This window comes from Phocoena phocoena, chromosome 10 (assembly GCF_963924675.1).
Source record: "Phocoena phocoena chromosome 10, mPhoPho1.1, whole genome shotgun sequence".
NCBI lineage: Eukaryota > Metazoa > Chordata > Mammalia > Artiodactyla > Phocoenidae > Phocoena > Phocoena phocoena.
This window is the reverse complement of record NC_089228.1, coordinates 48981059-48993192: the sequence shown is the minus strand read 5'-3', so window position 1 is coordinate 48993192 and position 12134 is coordinate 48981059. Positions and strand designations below refer to the sequence as shown.

General features: G+C 40.1%; 1 protein-coding gene and 1 pseudogene across 4 annotated transcripts in view; both read left to right on the top strand.

Annotated features, from left to right (window-relative positions):
• Window positions 1-12134, top strand: part of GOLGA4 (golgin A4) — a 106128-nt gene that overhangs the window by 38423 nt on the left and 55571 nt on the right. For 2 of the 4 annotated variants that reach the window (XM_065884678.1, XM_065884679.1), the window contains exons 3-9: window positions 872-1186; window positions 4746-4793; window positions 5874-5930; window positions 9161-9259; window positions 9870-9999; window positions 11450-11637; window positions 11926-12009. In XM_065884678.1, coding sequence (XP_065740750.1) covers window positions 872-1186; window positions 4746-4793; window positions 5874-5930; window positions 9161-9259; window positions 9870-9999; window positions 11450-11637; window positions 11926-12009 — 921 coding nt within the window. The remainder of the gene's footprint in view (window positions 1-871; window positions 1187-4745; window positions 4794-5873; window positions 5931-9160; window positions 9260-9869; window positions 10000-11449; window positions 11638-11925; window positions 12010-12134) is intronic. The other 2 variants (XM_065884681.1, XM_065884680.1) reach the window with 1 other exon arrangement.
• Window positions 2388-2916, top strand: LOC136128937 (ATP synthase F(0) complex subunit C2, mitochondrial pseudogene; annotated as a pseudogene).

The window sequence follows — 12134 nt, the reverse complement described above, 5'->3', positions numbered from 1 at the left end:
ACCCTATTGCACTAATGAGAATAAGTTTCTAGGAAACACCTGAAATACTGACTGCTGTCACGTGAACAAAAAAATGCAGCTTACAATAATGCAGTTTATTGAATTATATTATTTTCCATTGCTATTGTTCAAAATAATGCATCATTATTAATATTAATATTCTAATTAAGAGAACAGCTCTTGCTTATCACTAACATCAGACTTACTGATCCATGTAGAGGGACTCTAGCTCAGACTTTTTAATGGTCCTCCATGATTTTTTTATGCTTATTTTTATTGCCGGTAGACAGTGGTAATTAGAGCAGAGTTAGATATCCCTAGTCAGCTCTGCCTGGCATTCTGTTATTGAGCAAAATGGGTTCACTAAACATTACCCTCTGCCCGAGAAGAGTGATGAGGAATCTGTGCAGGCCTTCATGCAGACTCCAGATGCAGCCACACACTTCACACTTCACAGTACATACCCACATTTTAGGCACTGGGTGTATAGTGGTGGTATAGATGACCACTGCCTCCAAGGGTCTTACAGTTTAGTGGACAGATCTCACAGCACACCTGTGAGGTTGGCTGGGAAAGTATGGCTTCCTTCTTTTTACAGATGTGCAAACTGAAGGGAAGTGACTTAGTGAAGGTCATTCCACTGCTCGGTGACAGACCTGGGACCTACACCCCAGTCCTCTGACTCTAGGTCCAGCGCCTTTTCACAAATAAACAGGTGTCTCTTGTTTTTCATAAAACAGTGTATTGTGTAAAATGTCAGGAATATAAATTAAATGTGTTAGCTTTCTATAGATTATTGCTGGTGATTAGGGGATTATAGAAGTCTAAATATGTATTTTAACCCACATGTTCTGATGCGTTTTGGTTGCAGTCAGGTGACGTGCAGTCTTTTGCACAGAAGCTCCAACTCCGGGTGCCTTCCGTTGAGTCTTTGTTTCGGAGTCCAATGAAGGAATCTCTATTCCGATCTTCCTCTAAAGAGTCTTTGGTACGAACGTCTTCTAGAGAGTCCCTGAATCGACTTGACCTGGACTCTTCTGCTGCCACCTTTGATCCACCCTCTGATATGGAGAGTGAGACCGAAGATTCACTAGGGAATTTAGACAGTCTCAGCAAAGAACATTTGATCCAGTGGTTGCGAAGAATGGAACGAAGGTTGAATGGCTACAAAGGAAAATGTTCTGAGGTAGGAGCATGACTTTTTTGTTGGTATGAAAAGTTCCTCCCCGTATTCTCTAATTCATATTACTCTCTGGCCTTTATGCCTGTCATTGGCTGAGCTGTCAATTCCCTGGCTACGCTGGATACTGATGGGGGATAGTTTGTGGAAATATCTAATTAAAGACCTTCAGTGGTACTGAGGCCCTTTGACAATACTCTTAGTAAAATTTTGGAGCAGATTGTTGCCCGTAGCCTTTTGATTCTCACATTCTGTGCCCCTCTCTCCAGGGTTGCTTGGACACTCAGCTCAGAGTTCATTGTCTTTCCTCCTCACATCCCTTCCCTTGTTCATCTTCTAAGTGTTGTGGCTCCAAAATGACCTCTTCTGCCAACCAGATTCCATTATTTCTGACCCCAGATATGTGCACATTTGGTGCATTCTCATTGGACCTAACATTTACAATTTGCCTCAAGTGAATCTTTTAACTGCTGGACCCCTTGACAATGTTTGGTCTAAGAGGAAGGAAGTGGTGCTGCTCCTTCGCTCCTTTCGTTCCTTTAGAAACATGGCGCCTTCCCTTTGGGCTGATTGTATTAGTTGCCCTTGCTGTCCTGTGCAGTTAAAATGTTCTTTCTCTGGAAAGCCTTTCTGGACAAAGTTGCCCATGGCTTCCTTTTTTAAAAAAACAAAAACCAAAAAAACCCCATGGGCTTCTCTGGTGGCGCAGTGGTTAACAATCCTCCTGCCGGTGCAGGGGATGGTTGTTTGAGCCCTGGTCTGGGAAGATCCCACGTGCCGCGGAGCAGCTGGGCCCGTGCACCACAGCTGCTGAGCCTGTGCTCTAGAGCCCATGTGCCACAACTACTGAGCTTGCGTGCTACAACTACTGAAGCCCGCATGCCTAGAGCCCGTGCTCCACAACAAGAGAAGGCACCGCAATGAGAAGCCCGCGCACCGCAACGAAGAGTAGCCCCCACTTGCTGCAACTAGAGAAAGTCCGAGCACAGCAACGAAGACCCAACAGCCAGAAATAAATAAAATTAAAAAAAAAACCCATAATGTTTTATTGCCTTAATGCTGATAAATCAGCATTGTAGTTAATTTTAATTAATGAATAATAAAGTTCAAGGTTAGAGTATAAAGTTAGCTATTACTTCTATTTCCAATTTGGCTGTAATATGGGTAGTTTTACCCTGCAGCCAAAAACAACCCAGAAAACTCCTAGATGAAATATATAAAATATCTTTTTAAAAGTACAAAGTGCTCCCCTCTTTGTCTTCTCTGCACTGGGGCCAGCTCTCCTGCCGTGGCCTCTCATCTGAAAACGTACGCTTGTGCCAAGTTCGTCTCCATCTCCTCCTTGATCAAGAGAACCTCTGCACTACTGAGCTGATCACTGTCTACAGTGATGCTGAAACAGTAGGAGACACTGACAGATGAGAGCCACAGCAGCTTGGCAGCCCCGAGTCCCCTGACCACCTCACTTATTCCTAGCCACACCTTCCAAACCAGTGCCATTTCAAGGGACATTGACACGGAAACCAAATTCATTGGAGCTGGGGCTGCCACAGTAGGGGTGGCTGGCTCTGGGGCTGGAATTGGGACTGTGTTTGGTAGTCTCATCATTGGTTATGCCAGGAACCCTTCTCTGAAGCAACAGCTCTTCTTCTGCGCCATTCTGGGCTTCTGCACTCTCGGTAGCCATGGGGCTCTTTTGCCTGATGTTGGCCTTTCTCATCCTCTTCGCCATGTGAAGGAGCCGTCTCCACCTCCCATAGTTCTTTCTCTTGTGTCTCGTCTGCCCTGTATGTTCCTTTTCCTGTACCTCCCCATTTTTTTTTGGCTCAGTGTTTGACAGAGGGAAGACAAATGAATACTGTATTAATAAGAAAAAAAAAAGTACAAAGTGCTGACAAAATAGGAAGGAATTATTAGGTTAAAATCTGTTGGCTAGCTGGAACCCAGAGATGTACACAGGGCATTAAGGCCATGTATCTCATAAGGCACATGTGGAATCTGGCAACTTTTTTAAATTTTTAAAAAAAATTTTATTTCTGTCAAAGTTAATAATGGTCCTGAATTTGTTTGTTTAGACTTATGTTATTTTCACTAACCCATGGCTTTTAAGTTTGAAGCTTGGGCAGCCGTATAGTTAGTATTTAAATGTACAAGACACTATGCATTTTATGTTTACGGTGCCATTAAATTTTGCACCATCTCTGTGAAGTAGCTATTTATTAGCTCTGTTTTGCAGAATAGAGATTAAGGACTCATAGAGAGTTACTCATAGAGATTAAGTAACTTGCTTATAGTCACACAGGTAGCAGTTGACAGACTCTGCATTGATTCTAGGTCTTTCTGGTTGTTTCCGCTCTTCTGTACTACCTCAGGTAAAGCTGTGCGGCTTTTTAGGGATGGAAAGAGCCCACCGTCTTTGTCTCCACCTTTCCTTGCTACTGTAGGTACCTAGGATGGTAGTGCTGTAAGTGTCATCTGATTGTTGTGTTACTCTTCCACTCCCACTCCTCCCCCCACCCCTCACCCCCACCTTGAGTACCTGTTTCCTAACTGGTCTTAAGTAATAAGAAGGGGAAGATCCTGGTTTAAGGCCGAATTTTGGTTTTTTACATCCTTATCCCTATCACTGGACTCGCCTTCCACTGCTGCCTGCCTCTTGACTCAAGACATCAGTAGACACATTTGAGGGCACACAGCAGCCTTCCAAGGAAAATGGCAAGGCCAGAATCGGGAGTGCTTTCTCCTGAAGCTGCAACCTGTCTCTTCAGAGCCCACTAGCACCTCTAAAGTGGGTCCAAATAATGCGGTGGAGCCATGTGCTTAGCCTTCTGATGAGAAATGCTATATAATTTATAGTTGTAAAGGTTTATTACTCTGTAATTTCATCAAGTTTTGCTAGAATGTTTAAATATCATTTTTAGGTTAAATGGTTAAATATCTCTTTAGGACCTGACATAGCAGTTTTCCTCTGTTGGTTGTGAGTTGCTTCCCTCAGATTTTCATAGAGCCACAGTCACAGGTCCTACACCAGAGAAACTTTTAGAGATCAGTTACATGGTCTATTACAGCCCAAAGCAAAAAATCACCTGAGGAGCTAGTCAAAACACACATTGTTGCCTCCGCCCTCCCTCTGCTTCTCATTCAGTTAGTTTGGGGTGGGGCCTAAGAATTTCTGTTTCTAGCAGGCTCCCAGGTGATGCTTTTGCTAATGGTATTGATCTGTGACCACAGTTTGAGTAACCTTTAAGCAAGTTGTCTCTAATCCCCACCTATAAATTAGGTACTGAAATTTAAAGAGGGGTGTGTGTGTGTGTGTAAGGTGAAATCAAATGGATATTTAATATCTTTCTTTATAGAGTCAGTACATTTTATATTTTAGAAATACATTTCCTATGTTATTTAGTTTCAACTGCATATACATCTAATTAGGTTGAATTGTCTATAAAAGGATTGCTTTGATTTGTTTTCTGACTTTCATAATGAGATGTTTTAGCAGAGTTTAGAATAATTAATTGCATTTATGTAGGAATGACTGATGTTATTAGTGACTTTTTCTTTATTTTAGCTTGTTACAGCTTATCAGACTCTTCAGAGAGAGAAGAAAAAGCTACAGGTAAGTGATTTGTTGGCTGTTATATTGATTCATATATACTTTTAAAAATAGAAAGGATCTTTTAATAAGATAGTTCTAACACTCACTTTTAATAACTCTTCATATGACCGAAGTATTTCAGCTGTTTTACCATTGGGGATTTTGATAAAGAGAATGATTGAGAAATCTCAGATATTTAACCTCTGGTAGGGATGGGCTTCCTTGAGTTCTGGATCCCTGCAGTGTGTAAGAGGTTGGATTTAAGGCATGTTTGCCTCTTTCAAGCATCATTCCTGGTGTGCCAGTGTGCAGGGTGCATCTTTGTTTTAGTGGTAAAGAGACGTACAACTTCGAAGCTTTCCCTTCTACTTTTTAAATACCTGCAGAGATCTCTGTTTCTTATTATATCAGGGTCCAGAAATAAGCATCCTCTCTGTTTCCTGAGGCTGCTGCTTGTAAAGCCCTTGGTTAAGTGTGTGGAGAGAAGAAGGTATTATAGCTCTTCTAGTGACTGAAGACACTAATTATAGAACCAGGAAGTTATTTGTAAAGTGAGATTTGGTAAAATTAATTTCCCCATGTACATTATTTTAAAATACCGAATCTGCCATAAATATTAGTCTCCTTTGAGTACGACATTAAATTTTCTGGCTTTGGTCTGGAACATAATCAACTGAGAATGATAGCACCAGTTACTTATTGCTGATTCAGTGTTCTAATCGTCCATAACAAGTGTGAAAATTAGATTATTACAAATAAAGTTTTTAGTTTAATATTTTCTTAAACATGTCTGTAGAAATTGGGGGTAGTTCTCAGTTAATCCATTGTACAATTAATATTCCATAAATTCATTCTCAAAAGGTCATTTTATTCCTAAATTCTGTGAGTACCTTGCTTGTGTTTCTATGAATTGTCTTATGGATTTTTATTTTGAGATTACATAATTCTACCACTAGGTGGCAGTAGAGAGTTTGGGTCGCATAGTTGCAAAAGTAAAGGGTGTTGGAGATAAAATTCAATGATTTGTGATCTTTTAAACTTGCTTTTCACTACTATGTCATGTGGTTGTTTGAACCAGCTTTTTTTCCTTTTAAATTAAAGGGTATATTAAGTCAGAGTCAGGATAAAGCACTTCGGAGGATTGGAGAGTTAAGAGAGGTAAGTTGTCACTAGTACTTTGAGAAAAGAGTAACTAAATCTCTCATATTTATCAGAACTATTGTATGTATTTGGATAGTTTCATATCTACTACATTAGTTACAGCGAAAATTAACCAGTCCAAGCTACAAGAACAGGGATCAATTCTTATAGTTTTTATTTGTGTGGTTTTCCTGACATCTGTTGGTGGAATTACAGGTAGACCTAGTTGTTTTTTTTAACATCTTTATTGGTGTATAATTGCTTTACAGTGTTGTGTTAGTTTCTGCTGTATAACAAAGTGAATCAGCTATATGCATACGTACATCCCCATATCTCCTCCCTCTTGCGTCTCCCTCCCACCCTCCCTATCCCACCCCTCTAGGTGGTCGCAAAGCACTGAGCTGATCTCCCTGTGCCATGCAACTGCTTCCCACTAGCTATCTATTTTACATTTACACGTAGTGTATATATGTCTATGCTACTCTCTTACTTCGTCCCAGCTTACCCTTCCCCCTCCTCGTGTCCTCAAGTCCATTCTCTACATCTGTGTCTTTATTCCTGTCCTGCCCCTAGATTCATCAGAATCATTTTTTTTTTTTTTAGATTCCATATGTATGTTAGCATACGGTATTTGTTTTTCTCTTTCTGACTTACTTCACTCTGTATGACAGACTCTAGGTCCATCCACCTCACTACAAATAGCTCAATTTCGTTTCTTTTTATGGCTGAGTAGTATTCCATTGTATATATGTGTATGCCACATCTTCTTTATCCATTCATCTGTTGATGGACACTTAGGTTGCTTCTATGTCCTGGCTATTGTAAATAGTGCTGCAGTGAACATTGTGGTACATGATTCTTTTTGAACTATGGTTTTCTAAGGGTATATGCCCAGTAGTGGGATTGCTGGGTCATATGGTAGTTCTGTTTTTAGTTTTTTAAGGACCCTCCGTACTGTCTTCCATAGTGGCTGTAGCAATTTACATTCCCACCAGCAGTGCAAGAGGGTTCCCTTTACTTCACACCCTAGATTTGTTCTTAGTGACCCCAAGGGTCTAATCAGAACTTCCTGAAAGTGGAAGATAACCCCAGATACGAGGGTCTAGTTCTGGAGCTAGTGAGATCTCTATCATGGTGGTGTTGGACAGCTGGCTAGCCAGCCTGTGGGCTGTAGTCAGGATATAAGTTGACAGTTCTTAAGTTCCTTTATAACTGTGGTCTTTATTGTTTATGGAGTACTTATTGGTTGAATAGTCTAATGTAGCAGGAGGAGGGAGAAGGGGACATGATTAAAAGATGTTTCTGGGGAATTCCCTGGTGGTCTAGTGGTTAGGATTCAGTGCTCTCACTGCCATGGCCTGGGTTCAATTCCTGGTTGGGGAACTGAGGTCCTGCAAGTCGTGAGGCAAGGCCAAAAATAAAAGATGCTTTTGTTGTATCCAAGGACTTCTTACCCTAAGATGAGGAGATGAAAACGTTCAAAACCTGAAAATCATAATATAAATTGAGAAGTTTTTGTGGGCTGGTAGGGATGCCATGTAACAGAGTCTAGTATGGTAGAATGTAGAAAATTATTTGGAAGAAATGAATTGTAAAGAAAGTAAAGGACTGCATTGCTATTAAGGAGATGTGCAGCTGGTTCTTACTAGAGAATTGGCCTGTGCAGAGTCATGGGTGGGGGAACAGTGCTTTCCAGACTTTTGGATTTCAGGGACTGAGAAATTAATTACCTTCCAGTTCCTTCCAGAAATGGGGGAAAGGAGACTTGTCATGAGGCTACTTTTATTTTTTTCAAGTGAGGACATTGAGAATAAGGAACCAGATTCTTTTATTGTCATTATTTCATGCAAGAAAGTTTTTTTTTAATAATAAAAAAAAGTTAGGAAGGACACAGTCTCAGAATAAAGTACAGTTGTTCAGATGAAAGAAATTTGGATCTAAGAAAAACATGTCTTGATCTGAAGACCAGTATTTGGAGACTCCTACTGCTGGGGGAGGTCAGGCCAGGAGTCTGTAGTGAGAGGAATAGTAAATGTGCTGAGATCTTGGGGCCATGTGGGTGTGGGGAAGAGTAGAGGACAGTTAGTACCTCAGTGTTTTGAGAATTAGTAAGTTTGAAACAATTCAAGAAGAAGGCATTGCTTATAAGTCCTTGAAAGTAGTGTTTGAGGAAAGTTTTCTAGCAAATGTGTGAGGGATGGATTAAATCAGAGGTAGACTTGAGGTAAGAATTCTCTCTAGAAGGCTACTAAAGGAAATTAATCATCAAAATTATTAGAGATTGGGATTATGGTTTTGGATGTGGAAAAAGGACCTAAACATTGTAGAGAAAGTAATGAAAGAATTTGGTTATATGCAGAGGTCAACAAACGATAAGTAAAATGTGACTTTGAATATTTTGAGCTTAGAGAATTAGAAAAGTAGGAATCCCAGAAAAATTGTGGGGTTTTGATGGGATATCCACTATGTTCCAGGTGTTATTCTGCAACATTCTAATGGAGCAAGTGTAAGGGAGAAGTCCTGAGGACACAGAACTGAGCCCAGAGGGATAATTGCCGAGAGAATCAGTGAAGGGCACAGTGGAAACTCTGAGAGACAGGAATATAGGTAGGAGCCCTGAAGCCGCAGAAAGCAGGTACCTCAGTTGAGGAGGTGATTATTAGTGACTGGTATAGTGGAGAGGTAAAGACCATTGGATTTAGTTAGGGAGGCTCATTAATGACTTAAGGAAAGCAGCATGTAAGGAAGTTGAAATTTCACTGTTTGGTGATCAACTAGGTCAACCTTTTCATTTGAGGAGGCCTCTGATTTTGACTATTGATCACTTTCATGTATTGGGAGGAGGAAGGTTCCATTGATTATCTATTTAGTATATAACAATTCAGTTTTAGATCAAGTGAATATAAGATAGCACAAACAGTAAGATGTCTTAAAGTAGGATAAAATTTTACCTTTATCTTAAGTAACTAATTTTTTTAATCCTCTTTACATAATGATCAATTCAGCAGTGATTACAGATCTATAAGTATACTTTTGCTTCTTGGATTTTCATATTCTTTAAGGAACAGAATTATTTGTTGGGGTAAGTACTAATGTTTTAAATGCTGATTATTCTTTAATTATTGTTGCTGATAACTTACCTTGAGAGTAATGCAAATCTGGATTGATCAGTTTTTAAACTTTGAAAATTTCAGGTTTGTATTTTTTGTTTTATACTGAAAACTGCTTATGAATCCTTTACATTTTAGGAGCTCCAAATGGACCAGCAAGCAAAAAAACATCTCCAAGAGGAGTTCGATGCATCTTTAGAGGAAAAAGATCAGTATATCAGTGTCCTTCAGACTCAGGTAAAAAAAGAAGTGTGGAATTTTTGGATAAAGAAAAATAAAGCGGTTTTGATGGGATATCTGTTAGGTTCCAGATGTTTAAAAAATGGACTTTAAAAATATTTATTTATTTATTTAGCTGCATCGAGTCTTAGTTGCGGCGTATGGGATCTTCATTGCAGCACGCAGGATCTTTCGTTGTGACGTGCGAGCTTCTCTCTAGTTGGGCTCGTTGGCTCCAGAGCTTGTGGGCTTAGTTGCCCTGCGGCATGTGGGATCTTAGTTCCCTTACCAGGGATCGAACCCGCGTCCCCTGCATTAGAAGGCAGATTCTTAACCACTGGACCACCAGGGAAGTCACAAAATGGCCGATTTTTAAAACTCTTTGCTTTTCCTCAATTAATTTTAAGGATAATTTTTGATTTATTGTATTTTCTGGCTACGATATCATTGAAAATAGCAAATATCAAAATCAGCAGCATTGGGAGTAAATTTTTTATTTTGATTTCCCCCCCTCTCCCATTATAGCAAAAAGGGTATCTTTTACTCTGTTCCTTCTCTGTTTCAAGGAAAGCACTACTGCCAAAGTTTCTCTTGGTTTTTTTCTAATGAAGGACATTTTTTCTTTTAGGTTTCTTTGCTGAAACAGCGGTTACGAAATGGCCCGATGAATGCTGATTTACCAAAACCACTCTCGCAGATGGAACCAGAGGCTGAAGGCGTCACTAAAGGGAACACAGATGGTGATGTAGAGCCAGTAGGTAAGCTTCAGCTTGTCAGAAGGTTAGGTTAAAAACTAGAGGAGGATGGTGAGAGATTCTAGGGCAGGAAGTAGTAGACATGGACTGAGGTAGAACTAAAGTGTCCCTGACCCTAATATTTCCAGAAAGATTCAACTGAGTCAATTTTAAAGATCTTATTGACTTAATTAGACTATTCATGAATCAGGCAGTACCCCTTCTAGCAGATAGAAAAGAGCTCCTGGGAGCTGTACAAAATGAAAGACTTTCATAAGCAGAAGGGAGTGGGACAAGGAAGTTACAGTAGCAAAAAGTAGATTGGTTGTGACAAGGTCCCTTTCCTTTAGGGGATGCAGGGGTCTGTCAGGCATGTGACCTCCCTAGTGTTGACCAGGTGATTCCTGATGCACTGGTTTCAGATTCCATTTCTGGGAGAGGCTGAAACTGTAATTAAGTCTCCGTTTGGTGATGTGAGGCTTAGCTTAAGCCTCCATTTTGGACCTGTTTTTAGCAGATGCAAGAGTTTTGATGTTTTTTTGGGCTCTTTGTTTATTGTTTTCCAGGAGAAAGTAATTGTTTTGACACTTGAAAGTTTGTGAGTAGCACCACATTTTCATTGTAATTGAAATTCATTATATTATACTGTTTTACTGATAGCAGTAGCTAGATTTCATAGAAAAACGTTAAGTCTGTTCAAGATTAAGGAATATGCTCTTTGTCATTATTTGTTTCTTTTAGTTTTTAAGTATTATTGCTTACGTATTTCTACAATCAAAGATGCCAATATTTGCCCTATTATTTGTTTTGTAATTGTAAAAGAAGGAATAGTTGAATTATGTTTTAAAATCCAATTGTAGCCCTCCCTACTCTTTGAGGCTTCCCATTTTTAATTTACTAGCTTTATCACAAAGAGATTTGTGATAAACTTTTGGTCCAGCCAGTGCTGGAGTAAGGTGTTGAGCAGCCATCTATCTGAGCAACCAACCTGTAAGGGCTCCTGAAACACCCCTGGGCTATGTCATAAATGTAAGGAGATGGAGAAAGCTGTACTTGCCAGAACTCCTCTCTGGATGAGATTAGAATACTTTGGAAGGAATATGTTAGCGATCCTTTGGGGATTGGCACTAAGACATTGGAGGCACTTGTAAAGAGCAAAAGAGGTCATCAAACTGTCTTTGAAGGAGGGTGGATTCAGTTAACATTAGTTAACTCTTGAGTGTTGTGTGCCATTTGGGTTGGGGTTGAACCACAGAAGAAGAGGTGAATGTACTACGTAGCTTCTTCAGCTGCAGATCACACAAATAGTGGCAGAGTAGAGGTTTGGAAGGGCACCCTTCTCTCCTCAATCTGGCTCAGAGTATAACAGAGTGTTGGAATGAGAATACAGTCCTGTGCACTAACGGAGTAGCTGTTCCCAGGGAGCCCTTAGATTCCTCACTGACTGCCCCTGCTTATGCTGCTTTATTAATAGTGGGAGATGGAGCTTCTGCTAAAACACTGGAAATACTTCAGCAAAGGGTTAAGCGTCAAGAGAATCTACTGCAGCGCTGTAAGGAAACCATTCGGTCGCATAAGGAACAATGTATGCTGTTAACCAGTGAAAAAGAAGCCCTGCAAGAACAACTAGATGAAAGACTTCAAGAACTAGAAAAGATGAAGGTAAAAGAGAAAATGATTGTGGTTTAACGCAGCCCTGTGATGCTAGATCCACAGGCCCCAGCGTGGCCTGCACTTCCTCTGGAAAGCCTTCCCCGTTCCTCCGTAGACAGCATGGAAAGGGCCCCTGAGTGCCCTGGGCTTCATAGCATTTACCATCCTTTTGACACATCCTGTGTTCTCTTCTCCTATTAGACTTGTAGGAGTATTCAAATTAGAGAAAATGTTTAGAGTTCTCATATGAGGAGAAGCTTTATTAGAGATGGAAATGAATTTTTAAAATTTTTTTAGGAGCTTCATATGGCTGAGAAGACTAAACTTATCACTCAGTTGCGTGATGCAAAGAACTTAATTGAACAGCTTGAACAAGATAAGGTAAAACAACAAAACTTATGATACTAAAATTTGTCAAGGGGCACCCCAGTTCATTTTTAGAAGCAAATTGGAAGCATGTGGACTTCTGCTTTCCAAAATTATTACAGCTGCTTCCATGAAAAATC